Here is a 20,839-nt window from a genome sequence, read left to right as displayed (position 1 = left end):
AACCTGATCTTTCTGGTCTTGCATTATGATTTGGTCTAACTTTCCTCTTCTGAGGTAAGGTGTTTCTGATAACACTACTCTTTGCTTTGTGAAATTTTTCCAGTATCAGTCATAGGAATGAACACTCTTCCTGGTATATTGTGAGCAACAGGCACTATTTCTTCTAATTTTTTAAGGAAATATTCCTCTGGTCTCAAGTAGTTTCCTAGCACACATGTAGTGTGCATTACTCTGTTAAATAAATACCCAAGGGGGTATTTTTGCAGGTCTTCAATGTTCTTTTCCAGTACTGCTGTCATCTTTCCAGTGTTCTGTTTTGTGATTTCTGTCTACCTTGGTTTTTTGAGACTCTCGGCTTCATTGTGCCAACTAAAGGAATCTGGTGGACTCTACCTCAGTTTTTTTTCTCCTGGTATCATGGCCTGGAAACTTTGTCAAGTTAGGGAGCTGAGGTGTTTGTAAGGCTTACTTCATTTGTTTCCTGTCTTACAGGGATCATTGTCTTCATTACCTAAAGTCCATGTTCTTGAAAATCATTGTAGTATGTATTTTGTCTTTTTTGTCTCTGTTTCAGACAAGAAGGTAAATCAGTATCTGCTGCTCCATTGTGGCCAGAAGCAGACTGCAGCAGAGCTTCAGCACATTCCATAGACTGGCTGGAATGTTTTTCTGCATCTTTTACTTACCTGCTTCCTTCTCGTCCTTCATTACTCAGTGTAGCCATCTCTTTTCCAGGGAGATCTTCCTGAGCCCAGTATATATCAAATTCAATGTGACAGTAGAACTGTTTTCTTGCAGCATCTATCTGAATTTGTAATTTCACTTTTATTGTCCTTGTTCTTCAGTACACTTAAAATTAAACAAGAGCAGAGTAATCATTTGTTTTATCTGCAGAGCTCAGTAGAACGTCTTCCACATGGTAGGAAATAGTGCATATTTGTTTGGTGTATGGATGGGTGAATGTTAAAATGCACAGGACTTTATATCCAAAAAGTACTCATATATTTTATTTCTACCTTGTTTTCCCCGATGCAGATTCTGCTAGCCTGTCAAAAATCCAGGATGCAGTTCTTTCCGATGAATACTTACTAGAACTTCAAAATAATCACCAGGAACAACTTACAGTAGAAATTGAACAAATAGAAAATATGATTCATGTACTAGAGAAGGAGCTATCTGAAACAAAGGAAACAACATTACAGTTACAGCATCAAAAAGGTGAATTTGAGCAAGAACACTCCACTTTGAGGTATGATGTTCTCGTTTAAAAAAATATTTTAACTTTTTATTTTATACTAAAGATATATGTGAGAATTGTTGTGATTCGTGACTTTCTGGGGCTTAATGGGAGAAAATGTCTTGGTCTCATGGAGTATGAAAATCTTGGAATAATATAACAAATTCTTCATTGTGATTCTTCTAATAATTGCATATTCTTTTGTATTATGATTTTAATGGCTATATAGAAGTCCGCCATACAGAAATCTCATAATTTAACAAATTGAATGTGGAGTTTTAAATTGTTTTGTGTTAGAATTAATGCTGCAAGGAACATCTTTTATTATTATTATCATTATTACCATTATCATTATTAGACACTATTATTAGACATTATTATTAGACAGGGTTTTGCTCCTCACTGAGGCTAGAGTGCAGTGGTGCAATCATAGCTCACTACAGCTTTGAACTTTTGGGCTCAAGGGATGCTCTCGCCTCAGTTTTTTAAGTAGCTAGAACTATAGGTACACACTTACAGGCCTGGCTAATTTTTTTAACTTTTCATCAAGACAAGGTCTCACTATGTTGCCCAGGATGACCTCCAACAATCCTCCTGCCTGAGCCTTCCAAAGCATTGGGATTAAAGGCATGAGCCATTGCACCCAGCCAGAACATCTTTTCTATAAATTATTTTCTACATTTTGAATTACTTACTTTAAATAAAGACTTCAATATAGAATTTTTTAGTTAAAATATGGAAACTTTTTAAAAAAGGCCTTGGATCAATATTTCTAAATTGTCCTCAGGAATATTTGTATTTAATGCATGCTGGGGTTAATATCTAGGTGATGGATTGATAGATGCAGCAAAGCACCATGGCACACGTTTACCTATGAAACAAACCTGCACATTCTGCACATGTACTCTGGAAATTAAAAATTAAAATTAAAAAATATTATTTGTATTAATTTACACTTCAATCAACAGAGCATGAAATGGCCACTTGTCTCAATTCAGAATACTTTTAAAAAACTTTATACAATTTTGTTCTTCGTTTTACTCAGTGTTTAAATTTATTTATTTTTATTTCAGCAGCTTTAGGGGTACAAGTTACATGGGTGAATTGTATAGTGGTGAAATCTGGATGTTTATGTGGATGAATTGTATAGTGGTGAAGTCTGGGATTTTAGTGTACCCATCACCCAATAGGTAGTTTTTATTGCTTATCTTTCTTCTATTCTTCCTTCTTCTGAGCTTCTGATGTTATTGCACCACTCTGTTTGCCTTTACATTCCCATATCACAGCTCCCACTTATAAAAGAGAGCATGTGGTATTTGTTGTTTCATTCCAGGATTACTTTACTTAGAATAATGGCCTCTAACTATCCAGGTGTCTGCAAAAAACATTATATTATTATTCTTTATGGCTGAGTAATATTCTGTGGTATTGGTGTGTATACACACACACAAATACATATATGTATAGATATCACATTTTCTTTATTCTAGACACCAGTTGATGGATACTGGTTGATTACATGTCTTTGTATATTATGAATTGTGCTGCAGTAAACATATGTATGCAGGTGTTTTTTTGATATAATAATTTATTTTATTTTGGGTAGATACCCAGAAATGAGAATGCTAGGATGTACCTTTATTAGTTCTTTGAGAAATCTCTGCACTGTTTTCCATAGATTTTGTACTAATTTGGATTCCTACCAGCAGTGTATAACTGTTCTCTTTTTGCCACATCCACACCAATATCTATTGTTTTTTGATTTTTAATAATGGCCAGTTTGGCTACAATGAGGTGATGTGTCACTGTTGTTTCATTTTACATTTCCCTCGTAAATGTTTAGCATGTCTTTATATACTCGTTCACCATTCGTACATCTTCTTTCGAGAAATGTCTATTCATGTCATGTGCCCACTTTTTAATGGAATTATTTGTATTTTTCCTGCTGATTGGTTTGAGTTTCTTGTAGATTATGGATATTAGTCCTCTGTTAGATTCATAGTTTGCAAATATGTTTTCTCATTCCATAGGTTGTTGGTTTACTCTGATGATCATTTCTTTTGCTGTGCTGAAGCTTTTCAGTTTAATTAGGTCTTATTTATTTATTTACTTTCATTTTTGTTGCATTTGCCTTTAGGGTCTTCCCGCTAAATTCTTTGCCTAGGCCAGTGTTTTCAGGTCTTAGGTTTAGGCCTTTAATCTGTCTTGAATTGATTTTTGTATATGGTTAGAGATAGAGATCCAGTTTCATTCTTTTACATGTGGCTATCTTTTTTTTCCAGCACCATTTATTGAATAACATGTACTTTCTCTAGCATATTTTTGTGTATCCTTTCTCAAAGACCATTTGCCTGTAAGTGGCTTTATTTCTGACTTGTCTATTCTATTCCATTGATCTGTGTACTACTATTATACCAGTATCATGCCGTTTTTGTTACTGTAGGCTTAGAGTATGATTTGAAGTCAGGTAATGTGATGCCAACATATTTGTTCCTCTTGCTTGGTATGTCTGTTTTTATTCAGGCTCTTTTGGTGGCTCTACATAAATGTCAGCATATTTAAATGATTCTATGAAGAATAACATTGGTATTTTGATAGGAATTGTACGGAATCTGTAGACTGCTTTGGGCACTCTAGTCATTTTTACAATATCAGTTCTTTCAGTCCATGAATAGGATGTATTTTCATTTGTGTCATCTATTATTTCTTCAGTGGTGTTTTCCAGTTATCCTTATGTAGATCACTCACCTCCCTCATTAAGTATATTCCTAGGCATTTTACCCTTTTGCAGTCATTGTAAAAGGGATTGGGTTCTTGAAATTACTCTCAGCTGTGTTGTAGTTGGTGTATAATGGTGACACTGATTGGTATTCATTTATTTTGTAACCTCTGAGACTTTACTGAATTCATTTATCACACCTAGGAGTGTCTGCCAGGCATGATGGCACATGCCTGTAATCCCAGAACTTTGGGAGGCTGAGGCAGGCGGATCACCTGATGTCAGGAGTTCAAGACCATCCTGACCAACATGGAAACCTCATCTCTACTAAAAATACAAAATTAGCTGCGTGTGGTGGTGTGTCCCTGTAATTCCAGCTACTAGTGAGGCTGAGGCAGGAGAATTGCTTGAACCCAGGAGGAGGAGGTTGCAGTGAGCCGAGATCACACCATCACAATCTAGGCTGGGCAACAACAGGGAAACTCCGTCTAAAAAAAAATATCTAGGAGTGTTTAGTAGGAGTTTTTATGGTTTTCTAGGTATAAGACAACATCACTGGGGAAGAGATAGTTTTACTTCCTCTTTTCCAGTTTGGATGCTCTTCATTTCTCTTGTGCAGTTGCTTTGCCTAGGAATTCCCAGTTTTATTCTTAGTATTCATGAAATAAAAAGTAAAATGGAAAGTGATTAATGATTAGTATATTTTACATCTCTCATACCAGTTAACATTAATTCTGTTCTACATTAAAATACATGTTGTTCTTCATTGTTTAAATATTAGAGCATGTCTTGTTCCAAAAGGAATTTCTGAGTTGTTTATAAAATAGATAGGTATCAAGAATATAAGTGGAAAGTGTTTCCAGAAAATAAATATAAAAAGTATGGGTTAACACAGGGGCTCCCAATCCCCAGGCCACGGACCAGTACCAATCCCTGGCCTGTTAGGAACTGGACCACACAGCAGAAGATTAGTGGCAGGTGAGAAATAAAGGTTCAAGTGTTTACAGCCACTTCCCTTCACTTGCATTACTGCCTGAGCTCTTCCTCCTGTCAGATCAGTGGTGGCATTAGATTGTCCTAGGAGTGTCACCCTACCCTGTTGTAAGCTGCTCATGCAGGGGATCTAGGTTGTGCAGTCCTTATGAGAATCTAATGCCTGAAGATCTGTCACTGTCTCCCATCACCCCTAGATGGGACCATGTAGTTGCAGGAGAACAAGCTCATGGCTCCCACTGATTCTACATTATGGTGAATTATATAATTATTTCATTGTATATTATAATTAATAATAATAGAAGTAAAGTACACAATAAATGCAATGTTCTTGAATCATTTTGGAAACATCCCCTCACCTCAGATCCATGGAAAAATTATCCTCCACAGAACCAATGCCTGGTGCCAACATGGTTGGGGACAGCTAGGTTAACAGATGTGAGACCCTTTTGCTTTGTCTTGGATTAATCTGCAGATATACATTGTGTTAAAGACATCTGATGGTGACATCTTGCCCTGTAAATCATTTTAGGTATACTTGCAGTATTTCATGAAAATTAAAATTTCTTCTAGTGAATTTACAAACTTGTTTATTTGCAAATAGTATGTTCTTTCTAATTGGTTAATTTGAAATATTCTGTCCTAATTAAGAAGTTCCTATGACTGTGTGAAAAAGAGGTAATTTTCAACTTGTAACTTTACTGAATAATTTCTAATATCCTTTTCCATAACGTTTATCGGAGTTACTAGTAACAAAAACTCACCAATTAGCAAGATGTTCTTTCCTCTCTACCTTTCAAGTATTTATCCCTTGGGAGAGATTGAAGGAATAAATTAAAAGCATGAAAACTAGAAAGAAAAAGCAGTCAAAAACACAGAAATTTTATTTGAATAATAAACCTATACAGGAATAGCTAGATCACAAAATAAACTTTTTTATTTTCTAGGAAAACAACTTTTAATATAATTGTATTTAACTGTAGATTGATCTTAAAACAAGAAGAAGAGAAGAGAAGGAATGCAGATATGTTGTACAAAAAAGGTAGAGAGGAGTTAAAAAGAAAACAAAAGGAATATGGAAAAGAAGTTGAAATGAACCAACAACACAAACAGACTCTGCAAACACGAGCCATGGAAAACACATGCACCCCAAAACCTAAAATGCAATAAAAAAAATAAAAAATAAATAAAAAGCCATTTATACTTCATTTATGAAAGCCATTTATAAAAAGACATTTATATAAATATTTGCATACATAAATAAAAATATATAAATGTTTATATACATAAATTAAACCATACATATTTATATATATAAATAAAAATATATAAGTATTTATACAAAATATAAATACTTAAGTATGTAAGTTTATATACAATATTTATATGAAAATATTCGTAAAATATAAATATATAAGTATATACATTTATATATAATATATACTTATTCATAAAATACATAAATATAAAATATACATTTATATATAAATACAATATATAGTTAAAGAAATATATATACATATATATATATTTATCACCTCAATACTGATTCTCCAGAGTTAGTTAACAGAAAGCATTGAAATTATAGTCTGTGTAAACATGCTATGTGTACATGCATTCCATATACAAAGGTTTCTTTCTCAAAACCGGCACCATACATGTTATTTCGCCACTAAATTTTTGCACTTTACAACATATTTTTTGATATTTTCTAAGTCAGTAAATTAAATTTTTCTGGATATTTATTGCTGCATAACAAAAGTTCATCCCAAAATGAAGTTAGTTAACACAATAATTGATGACTGCCTCTTGTAGTTCTGTGGACTGGGAATTCAGATAGTGCATGGTGTGGGTGGCTGGTCTGCCCCACAGAATCTGTGGCCTCCTCTGGGAAGACTCTCACAGCAGGAGCTGGAATAGCTGTGGACAGGTCCCTCAAAGCCTATCTTTCTCTTCCTGTCTCTCTTTTTCTCTTTGAAATCACACCACTGCACTCCATCCTGGACAATAGTGTGGGACTCTTTCTCTAAATAAATGAAATTTTAACATTTTAAGAATAGATATTTCTTTATCTTTAGGCTCCTGAGAAGCTGCTCAGTGAGGCACAGTGTCTTTAAATATGTAGAAGCTGGCCAGGCATGGTGGCTCACACCTGTAATCCCAGAACTTTGGGAGGCCAAGGCAGGCAGATCACCTGAGGTCAGGAATTTGAGACCAGCGTGGCTAACATGGTGAAACCCCATTCCTACTAAAAGTACAAAAATTTAGCCAGGTATGGTGGCAAATACCAGTAATCCCAGCTACTTGGGAGGCTGAGACAGGAGAATCCCTTGAACCTGGGAGGCGGAGGTTGCAGTGAGCCAAGATCGTGCAACTGCAGTCCATCTTGGGCAAAAAGAGTGAAACTTCATCTCAAAAAAATAAGATATATAGAAGTTCCCTTGGGTATGTCCTTAAATATGTCTGAGGCATTAACAAAGGATTGTACGGCCCCATTCTTGAGTTCATCTTTCCCAGAGACCAGATTTTACTGCCCTAGAATTGAAAGGTTTTCCCTGGAGACACCACAGTGAGAAACAGTAGTCCTTTCTCACCCAGCAAATTCTGGTTCCTTGCTATTCCACCTCAATTCTACTAAAAAACTGAAATAGCTTCTTCTTTAATTAATCTCTCTCTGCTTATCTTTGCTGATAGGCATCTTGAAAAATCCAGCTGGCCTTTTCTATTTCCCACTCGGAAATCGCCCTACTCAGATCCATAAGGTGATTAGGCATCCTTACCATTGGTCATATTTGCTGTTGTTGTTTGAAATGGAATCTCACTCTGTCACCCATGCTGGAGTGCAGTGGTGTGATCCTGGCTCACTGCAACCCTGGTCTCCTGGGTTCAAGTGATTCTCCTGCCTCAGCCTCCTGAGTAGCTGAGATTATTAGCACCTGCCACCAAGCCCAGGTAAGGTTTTGTAATGTTAGTAGAGACATGGTTTTGCCATGTTGCCCAGGCTAGTCAAACTCCTGAACTCAAGTGATCTGCTCACATTGGCCTCTCAAAGAGCTGGAATTCAAGGAATGAGCCACCAAGCCCAACCCACCATTGGTCATATTGTTACAGGCAGCAATTTTGCGTACTCTTCTGCTGGGACCTGACTCAGGTGTTCTCAGGTCTTTCTGCCACCAAGAGGGGACAAAAAACTGGGGACCCAGGAAAGGAGGATGCTGCAAGGAAGGACTAGCCTGCTTCAGCCAGTTTTCTTGTTCCTTCTTTATTGGCACACCTTTGGGAGCAGCAGAGAGGGACTTGCAAGCTCTAATCTGTCTCCAGAACAGCCGGAGACCCACCTTGCTGCTTTGATTCTTTGTTTCTTTTTTTTTTTTTTTTTTTGGTCAAGACAAACTGTGGTTGCACTCTGTATTCCATCAGCTCCTTGGAGGCAGACAGGTGGGGTCTAGGAAAGGTGACTGCTCACTCCAATCAAACATGTTGCCCTTGAGACCCTGGGCAGGGGAGACTCAGGGCATAGACTCAGCAGAGGTCAGTACATGGGCAGGCTGTGGACATTCTGTGAATTTGTAGCTCACACCTGTGCCCAAGCTCCCTCTCCCTCACATCGGATCCATCCTATGACCTTGGAAGAAGTGGGCATCATGCCACATGTTCTCAGGCCCTGGAGGAGAGAGATCCATGGTGGGTGGGTGATGCCCCGTGGCTGCAGTGCCTCCCTGGATGCCACCAGGGGTGGTCATGAGGAATCACCCCCAACGCCACCGCCCCACAGTTTCCACCACCGGCTGTCCACCTTGGTGTCCTGCCTTCCCCCCTGGGCTTAGGTGTGATCATGGCCCCTGGCAATACCTGTTACAGGGAAATGAAGGTCCATGAAATCCATGCTCCCGGAGACAGCGTGGATTTCACAGGGAGAAGACAGCTTGCAGCATGTTCCCTCCTGTCCCGGGGTCAAGTTTTCACTCCCAAACTTCACATTTCTTCCCCCCACCCCCACAAAGTTCTGCTCTTGTTTCCCAGGCTGGAGTGCAGTGGCACGATCCTGGCTCACCAAAACCTCTGCCTCCTGGGTTCCAGCGATTCTCCTGTCTCAGCCTCCCTAGTAGCTTGAGATGACAGGCATGTACTACCGTGTCCGGTTAATTTTGTATTTTTAGTAGAGATGGGGTTTCTCCATGTTGCCCCAGCTGGTCTCAAACTCCCGACTTCAGATGATCTGCCTGCCTCGGTCTCCCAAAGTGCTGGGATGATGGGCGTGAGCCACCACGCCCGGTGGCCTAGTATGCATTTCTGAATCATGTTCCCCAGAGTCCACCCTCTGGTGAATCAGCCAGGAGTCTAGTTCGGTGAATCCCAGAGCACCCACATCTGACCTCTAAGATCGGAGTCCGCATGCTACACATCGCTCCACGCAGCGTCTCACCACGAGAACATCACTGCCATCCCAGTCCAGTAGCGATACAGTGGCCATGTCTTAGAAATCACTCACACGAACACACTATGATAGGTCCTATGTCTAGAAATGTATGCCACGGTAATGAGCTTTCTTCCTTAGCACCTCCACGATTGGTTTTGCTAGGTAAGATTTTCCTTAACCATTTATTTTTAAGTTGAGGAGTTTATCAGGGAAATACAAGAAGTCTAGATGCCACAAGTGACAGAGAGAAAAGTCTGAAACATGCCCCTTCCATCCGAGTGGGTTCCTGGCCTCGACCTCCCCAAATCATACACTAAGTGGGGAAGCCCAGCACGGCCCGTCTGTCTGTCTAGATTTCTCTTGGCCTCTCTAAGCACAGGCTCTTTCCTTTCATGGAAGAGGCAGGGCCCTCGCCCTCCCCAGAACTGAAGGTCTCAGGACCTACAGTCAGAGAAGACACACCCTGTGGAACCCAAATCATCCCGGGGACCTTCATTCTGCAGACTCCTGTGAAGACGGGTCCCAGAAATGAAACGTGTCTGGCCTATTTTCTGATTCATCTGTCTCTGATGAGTTGACGTTTCAGGCGAACCTTCGAAGGGCCAAAGGCAAAGCTCTCCTTCTGCCCTGACGTGACCTTTTTGTAAGCAGCAAAGGACGACAGTCCCCCCAGGCCCAGGTCACCAGATACCCCGATCTGTTTCTCCCCTCCCTCCCAGTGGAATTCCACACATCTGTCTTTAGGATGGGGTGACACAAAGTCCAAGTTACTTAACTGAGTCACTAATGAGGAGAGGGGATCGATGGAATCAACCTATGGCAGAAATGACATGTCATTCAGAGCCTAAGGAAGGGCTGGCCACAGTGAAAGGTGGCAGGGTGCGAGCTTGCTCTTTTTTCTTTCTCTCCCCTGAGACAGAGTCTCACTCCTGTCGCCCAGGCTGGAGTGCAACGGCGTGATCTCAGCTCAGTGCAACCTCCACCTCCCAGGTTCAAGTGATTCTCCTGCGTGCCTCAGCCTCCCGAGTTGCTGGGATCACAGGTGTCCGTCACCATGCCCGGCAAATTGTTTGTATGTTCAGTAGAGACGGGGTTTCATCACGTTGGCCAGGCTGGTCTCGAACTTCTGACCTCATGACCCTCCCTCCTGGGCCTCCCAAAGTGCTAGGATGACGAGCATGACCCACCCCACCGTGCCTGGCCCCCGCGCTTGCTCTTCAAGGGTGAAATCCTGGCGGCTCATGCCCATCATCCCAGCACTTTGGGAGACCCAGGAGGGTGGATCACTTGAGGTCAGAAGTTCGAGGCCAGCCTGACCAACATGGTGAAACCCCATCCCTACTGAAAATAGGAAAAGTAGCCAGGCGTGGTGGTGCGCGCCTGTCATTCCAGCTACTGAAGGCTGAAGCAGGAGAAAAGGAGACTCTTCCAGCCCCACTGCATCCTCCAACACCCAGCCACAGCCAGCCTTCTCATGGGGCAGTGCCTGCAAATGCTTCCGAATGAATGGAGAGGAGCCTGAGGCTATGGGAGCCATCACCTCTGACTCTAGAAGGGAAACAGGGCTTTCTGCATTAGAATGGGACTCTAGAAGGTGGTGCTGCTGCTGCTTCCAAAGGGATGCACCTCACTTCGCCTGGCACAGAGCGAGACCCCATCTCAAAAAGAGAAGAATGAAAAAAAGAAAAAAATATTAGCACGTCAGTTGTGGTGGCGAATCAGTCCCCGGAGGCCAGGCACAGTGTGGCTCGAGCCCATCCATCATCCCAAAACTTTGAGATGCCGGGTCAGGAGGATTGCAACAAAGTGATGAGACCCTGTCTGTGGAAAACATTTAAAAACTGATCTGAGGGGCCGGGTCTGGTGGCTTATGCCTGTCATCCCAGCACTTTGGGAGGCTGAGGTGGACGGATCACCTGAGGTCAGGAGTTCAAGACCAGCCTGACCAACTTAGTGAAACCCTGTCTCAGATAAATGAATGCATGAATGAATAAATGATCTGGACACAGTGGCACATGCCTGTGGTCCCAGGTACTCTGGAGGCTGAGGCAGAAGAATCTCTTGAGCCAAGGAGTGTCTGGACTGCAGTGAGCGAGCTATAATGGCACCACTGTACTCCAGCCAGGGTGACAGAGTGAGATGTTGTCTCTAAATCTAAAATCATTGGAAGGAGCTCTCTCTTTCTTACTTTCAATGGGTGTCTCTTTAGGCCAGGTGAAAAAAAAAAGAGAGAGAGAGAGAGAGAACAGGTGTGGGGAGGCGTATTTGTTTGATGACTAAAAGTACACAAACCCAAACAAGGAAAAAAAACAAAAACACATGCGTAGGTGTGTAGGATTTGGTAAATGCATCCTGTTTTCTTTTCTTTTCTGGAGAACACCTATAATCCCAGCAACTCAGGAGGCTGAGGCAGGAGAATCACTTGAACCTGGGAGGCGGAGGTTGCAGTGAGCCCAGGCTGGAGTGCAGTGTGGTGCAATCTCAGTTGGCCAGGATGAGAGGGACTGCTGGTCGATCTCAGATACAGCCGGCGGAAGTCCCGCAGCCACTTCCGACGTCTGGTCGACACCGGAGCCACCGATCGCGGGCGCGCGGACTTGGAAGAAAAGTATCACAGGAGAGGGAGCCGCTATCGCGCCACTGCACTGCAGCCTGGGCGACAGAGGAAGACTCCGTCTCAAATAATAACAATAGCAACAACAACAATAATAATAACGTTAAATTTAATGTAGAAAAACAAGAAATTACACATAATTTGTAGCGTCATTGCTGCCTCGAAAGGCGAGTTTTTTTTTTTAAGATGGGGTTTCTCCATAATGGCCAGGCTGGTCTCGAACTCCTGACCTCAGGTGATCCACCCACCTCGGCCTCCCAAAGTGCTAGGATTACAGGCGTGAGCCACCGCGCCCGGCCTTATTCTAATGTTTTTGAGAAGCAGTCTTGCTCTGTCTCCCAGGCTCAGTGCAACCTCCGCCCCCTGGGTTCAAGTGATTCTCTTACCTCAGCCTCCTGAGTGAGTGAACAGCTGGGACTACACTACAGGCATGCGCCACCACGGTCCGCTAACTTTTTTGTATTTTCAGTAGAGGCAGGGGTTTCACTATGTTGACCAGGCTGGTCTTGAACTCCTGACATCTGATCCACCCGCCACGACCTCCCAGGCAGGCATGAGCCACCGCACCAGGCCTATTTATTCTTTTTATCTGATCAAAGAACAATGAGATCCAGTGGTCAGAATGGTGATTCCCTAGGCCGCAAGGGAGGGAGGAAGGTGGAGATGGGGGTGAGGGGCGGGGGCGGGCAGTGGACAAGACACAGTTGCCCCGGGCTGTGCGCAGGCGGCCTGAGCGTTCTTCCTCCATGAGGCCTCGGTTTTCAGAGTAACAGTGGCCGCTAGGTGATGCCCTAAGTTTACCAACAGAGAGTGTCAACCCGGAATGAATTGGGATCACCCAGAGCGGGAGTGGGGTAGGGGAAGAATGGAGCCCTCCCTCCACCACAGCACAGTGGGGCCACCGGGCCTTCCCAGGCATTTCCCACAAGCAATCGACCAGGGCCCCAGGGAGACACAGTCTAAATCCCCAACCGTCAGATTATCTGAAACTTCCTTCCAGAGAGGAGAGACCAACTGGAAATTCTGTTGGTCAAGGTGGAAACCTAAAAGGATCACTGGCACACCCACCAGGCCTAACGCAATTTTTAAAAGAGTTGTTTCAAAATAGAAGAGCTGTTTTTGTGTTTTGGGTACATCTGTGTATTTCCGTATAACAAAAGTAGTTGTTTTAAACATGACGATTTAATTTTTTTTAACTCCTTACGTGTACAGTCCTGCAATAGACAGACCACGAGACTCCTCAGCTCAGAGTCCATGAGGCCAGAAGCTGACATCCTGCATATCTATTTAGAACAAATGAATGAATGAACGAATGAATGAATTTATTTATTTATTTTGAGACGGAGTCTCGCTCTGTTGCCTAGGGTGGAGGGCAATGGCATGATCTAGGCTCACTGCAACCTTTCCGTCCCGGGTTCAAGCGATTCTTTTTGCCTCAGCCTCCCGAGTAGCTGGGAATAGAGGCATGTGCCACCATGCCCAGATGATTTTTGTATTTTTAGTAGAGACGGGGTTTCACTGTGTTAGCCAGAATGGTCTCTATCTCCTGACCTCGTGATCCGCCCATCTCCCAAAGTGCTGGAATTGATTACATGCATGAGCCACCGCCCCCGCCCAGGCTAGAATGAATTTAAACAAGCCAGTCAAACACTCTGCTGTGAAACTCTCGGGAAGACACGCGATTAAAAACAAGGAACAAACAATAATAGTAATAATTGGTGTCTGTCATCCCCGCACTTTGGGAGGCCAAGGGCGGGTGGGTCCCTTGATCCCAGGTGATTGAGACCAGCCTTGGCAACATGGGGAAACCTTGTCTCCACAAAAATACAAACATTAGCTGGTTTCATAACCTGGGCTCCAAATTAATAATAATAAAAAAAAAGATTAAAATTTAACATAAAAAAATTAAATGCTGTATTCTGTTAGTTTTGCTTTCTACCCTGAGAAGGACATAATATACTTGTTGTCTGTCTGTCCGTCCGTCCATCTGTCTGTTTGTGACAGGGTCTCTTTCTGTCGCCCAGGGTGAAGTGCCTTCAAGTAGCCGAGACTACAGGCACGCACCCCGGGGTTTGGCTGTGTAGCCCCAGGTTGGTGGAAATGAAATTCCCTACTTATACCAAAATATTGATGTTGCCAGTAAATTAAATAAGAGAAGTATGATATAACTGCATGATTTTGAAAGCATTTATTTGGTATTCCCAGTAACTTCACTTTGAATATGTAATTTATGGTAATTGATGATAAACTGGGTTGTTCATACATTCATCTTACTCGCCATAGAAAGGTAACTGTGTGTAGTGGAAAGAAAATAAACATAGGCTAGTGTGTTTATGAGGTTAATACATGGACATTTGACCCTGGCAAGTTATGTCAACTCTGATTCAGCATTCTTCTTTCTATGATGTACCAAATAAAGCTAGATATTATTATGTACATACCTTTCATCTATTTTAATAGCCTCCATCTTCAATTTTCAGCTGGACAAATTTAATGTATTATAAATAAATACGTATTTATACCCTCTCATTTTAGGAGAGGTCATTATAATAGTATATTCAGGCCAATAATATATAAGTAGAGGTATTTTGTTGCAGTTTAAACTTTATAAAAATTTTGGTACACACATTTTCTCATTCATACTTTTTCCTTACTTTTATCTGAAATTTGAAACTAGACCACAGGGTCTATAGTAGATTCAGAGTTGTGCTTTCAGAGCCAGTTGTCAAGGAAGAAGGCGCTATCCTTCTACCTTATAGTATTGCTCTGTTGGGAGGACTTAAGTCACCTTGACCAAGATCCCACCATGTTTTCATAGCACTCTACATTTAGTGAGTGACTAATGTGGATATAAAGCCCCAGCCTCTTGATCCAACACCGGACAACTCTGAAAAGCTATTATAGCTACAGAGCTGTCTGTACTGTGAGAAGAGACCTTGTTGTAACAGCATTGCAGTCAAATTTATCCTCTGTTCCATGCTGCTTCTTCTCCTTCCTACTAAGATGTATATCCTAAGAGTAATTGCTAATACATTTTTTTCACACCAATCTTTATCTCTAAGTTGATTCTGGGAAAACCCAACTGGCAAGAGGTTAACTGTCAGAATGATGTCACACACCAAGCTCAAAAAATGGCACCTAAGTTCCTAAGAACTTTATGTGGTAAAAATGTTGTAGCAGTCCTGGAAGAAAGATAAAATGTATCTTGCTTACATCTTTTATTATAAAGTTATATTAGTCACAAGAAAACCTCATCTGAAAAAGTTAATAATCATTTAATGGATTGTTTTAAAGTATTTCAAAGATTAACGTTTCCCGCTTACATAATGTAGGGTTCGGGGTGGATATTGGAAATGTTCAGTGAAAATTCCCATTCTTATATCTCTATATCTGTTCTTATACTGCTGTCCATTGAATACCTAATGGAATATTGATAGTAATTTTAATATATCTAATTTTCTAATAAACCTGAGTAATTTAAAGGACTTAATTTTTCTTTACCTGGAATCATATTTATCATTTTTATAAACATGAAGCAAATATATTGTGAATAGTTTTTAATAAAATTTAGAAAGATGGATTAACTTGATTTTTAAACCAATTTAAATTAAATATAAATAATATAAACTGTAATTTCAAATAACTTGATTTTAAACCATATCTCTGTCACGTGTCAATTGTGTGACTTTTGGCATACTGCATAAACTCTAAATCTACGTTTCTTTACCTGTAAAAGTAGTAAGATAGTTACCTTCCCTTAAGGTATTGCTGTGACTATTGAGCTAGATCCAATATAGAGACCTTTTATATACATATATACTTCATACAAAAAAGTTGTAGTTGTAACTATTTCAATGTCATACCATTCTCAACATTCTTGATTGGTAAAAATTTATGGGATATGAAACCTCATTTTCTAATCAAAAGTTTAACTACTCTTCCCAAATTTACAACTTTCATCAAACATATATTATTGTATATTCTTGTGGTTTTGTATGTATTATAACACAGTTTGCATAGCATTTATTGAATCCATCATTAAGCTTTCAAAAAAAGTCTGATTACTGCATTTAAAAGCATCAATGCCATATCCAATTTCCCAAATTAGTCTCTTAAAGTATTACTTGTTTCTTAAAGACTCTTCCTCTTTGAATCAGCTTTCAGGGAAAAAAAGTGAGAAAGGCTCAGTGTTTAAAAGGTATAAAAAACGATGAATTTGAGTCCTTTGTAGGGACATGGATGAACCTGGAAACTATCATTCTCAGCAAACTGACACAAGAACAGAAAATCAAACACCACATGTTCTCACTCATAGGTGGATGTTGAACAATGAGAACACATGGACACAGGGAGGGGAGTATCACACACTGGGGTCTGTTGGGGGGAAATAGGGGATGGACAGTGGGGGGTGGGGAGTTGGGGAGAGATAGCATGGGAAGAAATGCCAGATATAGGTGATGGGGAGGAAGGCAGCAAATCACACTGCCATGTGTGTACCTATGCAACAATCTTGCATGTTCTTCACATGTACCCCAAAACCTAAACTGCAATAAAAAAAGTTAAAAGACCAGAACTGATAAAGCAATGGAAAAAATCAATATGATTGAAATGATCAGTTTATTGAGACTAATTACTTTTGTTAAAAGTTAATAAAATATATGTATACATTTAAAAATAGATGCAGATGTATTTTTAAACCTATGAATTCAAGAAATACATTGAGAAATGAGTTGGCCAACATTTAAAAACAGGACAGCCACATCCTCAGAGCTACAAAGTACTCTGATCCCTAATCCTATATTTGATCCCAGTGTTTAAAAAAATATGTTTATTTGAAGGTTTTTCCTTCTCATTCCATATTTGTGCCTTAAAAATTGCTTTGAATGATGCTGATATTGCATAAAGCAGATAGCAAAAAGAAAATAGTGTAAAAGAATAGTTTTGACTACCCTTAATGATCTGATTATTGTCTGTCTTTGAAAAGAGTTTAGTGTCAAATTTAATTGTTTTTCTGTGCTAATACATGTATCATTCAGGGAAAGTCAAGAGATAAAAGCCATATGACAACTTGAACAGAGAAAAGTTAACATGTAAATAATTAAAAATAACTACAAATTAAATGTGAATTAGTTAAAAGAACACTAATGAACAAACAAATATCAAATATAGGGAAGAATCATTCCCTTGAGGGCTGAAACAGAAGAAGCAAAGAAAAACAAATGAAAAAGCTTCTTCAGTTCCAATCAGATCCTGAATTTCAGGTTGAAGAATTTGTTGAAGAGTTTATGGCCCTGAGTTACTGGATAGGGAAGTCTGTTGAGGTACCTTAAGTTATGAAAGCCAAGCAATGAAGAATCCTCTATTGTGCTGATTAAATGAACTGAAAACCTTGTGCAGAGATGCTTAGGAAAGCTAAAGGACATTCTTGCAATTCTGCCTTCTGATGTACCAGTGCAACTTGCCATGAACTCTGGGAAACTCACTGGGAAGCCATTTCCGAGAAGATGTTGAAATCTGATGGAGGTGAGTGATTATGGACATTCTCCACATGGAAGTCATGGCAAATGAGAAAAGAAAACACAAGTATAATGGAATCAAGGAGAGAAGCCACTTTCTCCTTCAAGGAACCCCCAATAACCTTCTACCTGTAAATTTTAAGGTTGTGTGAGGTATCACAGGAAAAAATGTTTAGAGAGCCAAGCTATATTATTGCACTACAAGCAATGAAATATGAATGTGGAGTTCTAATTCAATACATTTATAATCAGCACAGTTCAGTTACATGAAATATGATATGCTTGAAATTAAAACAGTGTGACATTAAAATACCTCTGCAAATAAACTACTCTCTCTTTTGAATTTTAACTTTATCTTATCCCCTGATTAGTATATTGGTTATTAGTTTATTAGCTATATTAGTATATTAGTACAACATCAAATAGATATCTTGAATTTCAGTGATTGACCATCCAAAAGGACTGCTTGCTAAAATTTAGAGCTCATTACCTTTCGGTTGGGTGCGGCAGCTCATGCCTGTAATCCAAGCACTTTTGCAGGCCAAGGAAAGTGATCACTTGAGGCTAGAAGGTCGAGACCAGCCTAAGTGACATGGTGAAACCTCATCTCTACAAATATAGAAAAATTAGCCAGGTGTGGTGGTGCACACCCATGCTCCCAGCTACTCTGGAGGCTGAGGTGGGAGTATTGCTTGATTCTGGGAGATACAGGCTGCAGTAAGCCAGGATCATGCCACTAGACTATGGCCTGGTGACAGAGTGAGATGTAAGACCCCGTCTCCAAAATAATAAAACAACAAAAAAAGGAACTCTTCTATATTTTGTAAATATTATGTAATATCATCCATTAACCTGGACCAGAGCAGAGTGTCATGGCTGAAAGAGCTATGACACAAATGGGCTGAAACACAGCCCCCTCAAATATGCCCCACATCCTTTCTCTCCCCCACCCTGCCCACTGTGATGCAGGCAGTGAGAAGAGGAGAAGAGCTGTGGCCCTTCTGGAATCCCAGACCTCAAGGTTTCCTGAGCCAGGGCTGCGACATGCGGTAACACTCTCTTCGGGGCTCTGCAGCTCCTGGTGTCTCCAAGCTTTCAGCCACCACCACATCCCCCTGTCCAGATGCTGGTGCATGCAGCAGAAGCCTAGTGAAGTACACCTGGTCCAGCCACAGCTTTGCAAGGAACCAGTGCCTGTGTCAAAATCTGGAAACACATGCCCACCCCACCACAGCAGCCAGCACACCTGGCTGTGCGCAGTGGCTGGACCCCGCGCTTGCTTGCTCACACATCTTTCACTGCTCCACACTTGGCTCGCCCTTGGCGGGCATGGGATCCAGGCTGGTAGGGTGGGAGGATGCAGCCTGCCGGGCCAAGTGAGCCGAATGAGCCCAGCGGGCACTAGCAAAACTCAAGCGGAGGTGCCGCTGGCAACAAAGGTTTCTGGCTGGTGAAGCAACACCTGAAGGAACCTGTGACACTATGAATACTTTTAATATATGATAAGTCTGGACATTTTATGTTCTACATTTTCTCTCTTCCCTCAGAATATCAAATATTGAACCGTTTGGATTGATACACTTTTATCTATTTGCAATTCACCATAACTGAAGTGTTATAGTTGATCTAAGTCTCCAAAAGATTAAATGTCATTTGTTGATTGCTTAATCAGGAGACCCATTTTTTGATCAATATTGTGATTAAAATAATTGATTTTATTAATGACTGAAAAGGTTGCTGCCTATATTTATACATTTATTTTGAAGTTGTGTATTTTGTTTGGGGCATATTCTTTATGTTCTTCTTTAGGAATGCATAGTGATGACACTAACGATTATATATTTTTATACATTTTCTGCTAACTGTTCCTCCATTGGTGAACTGTTATTCTCATTTATGCTAATTTTTTTATATGCTGGTATCCTTGGTTATTATTCCTATTAAAATTTATAATAGATTGATTTTCTAGAAAGAAGTTATGGTATTCCTCTCTTGAGGGGTGTGTGTGTGTGTGTGTATAATCACATAGATTGTGTGTGTGTTTACATATCTATTTGACAATCTCTTTCACTCATAGGTATTTCTCTAAAAAGAAAAAAAAATGAATTGTGTAAATATTGCCATTAGTCTGTCTTTGCTTAATGCTAAGGAAAAATTTATTTTTGGAAATAAACAAGAACAACCCAACCCTGGAACACCAGGATTCATGGCTGAATACCTGATTGAGTCCAGGCAATGCATTCAGATTCTCTGTCAGTTAGCCCTCAGATTTTTACCGGGGTTAATCTTTATAATACTCCCTGTATTGAGAGGAAAGAATTCAAGCACTGAATGGTAGAGTGCTTTCTCAACTATCCCTTTAATTAATGAGTTTGTTTTCAGCCTGAATTTCACAGGCTTTTCATGCTGACACCATGCTTGGAAAAACCCCAGCAATCTGGCTGAAAAATTGACTCCCACTATCAACTCAGTCTGATACTGAACCTGTATTGGATCAATGCTAAACTCTTTCATCTTCTGACATCTCTTTTTTTATAATCTCAGCTTTGGTGGGTTTGTTTCCTTTCGTATCACTTTATTTTCATATTAATAAGATCTGTTGAGTGAGAAGGGATAAAAATACAAATGCCTATTTCACCATCTTGCTGGTGAATCAAATAAATATGTCCTGAGAATACTCCATTTACATGTATATCTCAATGTTGCTGTCATATTAGTGAATTTCATTTTTCATGATTATCATTGATTTGCATTTACTAATATATTAAGAAAAGATTACACAATTTTAGAGTTTGAAAAAACTTCACAATGATATCTGTAATGGAGTATTGTCTCCTGCTTTTCAGAAGAAAAAGAGTTATTACAAGATTTGCCAGAATCTATACTATTTTTAAAAACTGGAATGTTTTCAATCATATTGGACATACAATAATTTGTATGTTTAAATCAAAGTCTGGTCTAAAATTGTCAAATATTTTTCTTAATATACTTAGTAAATGCAAATCAATGATGAACACAAAAAAGAAATGCACTAATATGACAGCAATATTAAGACATATATGTGTATATGTGAACATGTATGATCAAGTGACAATAATATTGGACATGACTAATGGATATAGTAAGGTCAATTCACACATCTCATAAAATTTTATGAAACTAGCTATTAAGAAAAGTGCACTCGGGCCGGGCGCGGTGGCTCACGCCTGTAATCCCAGCACTTTGGGAGGCTGAGGCGGGTGGATCACGAGGTCAAGAGATCGAGACCATCCTGGTCAACACGGTGAAACCCCGTCTCTACTAATACAAAAAAAATTAGCTGGGCATGGTGGCGCGTGCC

The 20,839-nt window shown here is 40.3% G+C and overlaps 1 protein-coding gene across 3 annotated transcripts in view; it reads left to right on the top strand.

The window, feature by feature from the left end:
* Positions 1 to 18,850, top strand: part of LOC105712806 (POTE ankyrin domain family member A) — a 40,996-nt gene extending 22,146 nt beyond the window's left edge. The window contains exons 5-6 of one of the 3 annotated variants that reach the window (XM_021667164.2): positions 1,036 to 1,249; positions 18,469 to 18,850. In XM_021667164.2, the coding sequence (XP_021522839.1) occupies positions 1,036 to 1,249; positions 18,469 to 18,475 (221 nt within the window). In that variant the 3' untranslated portion in view covers positions 18,476 to 18,850. The other 2 variants (XM_021667153.2, XM_021667162.2) reach the window with 2 other exon arrangements.
* The last annotated feature ends 1,989 nt before the right edge of the window (positions 18,851 to 20,839 follow it).

This window comes from Aotus nancymaae, unplaced genomic scaffold, assembly GCF_030222135.1.
Source record: "Aotus nancymaae isolate 86718 unplaced genomic scaffold, 86718_ANA_hifiasm-v0.15.2.pri h1tg000008l, whole genome shotgun sequence".
NCBI classification, from domain to species: Eukaryota; Metazoa; Chordata; class Mammalia; order Primates; family Aotidae; genus Aotus; species Aotus nancymaae.
Note: the sequence above shows the minus strand (reverse complement) of the source record. Positions and strands in the feature narration are given on the sequence as shown.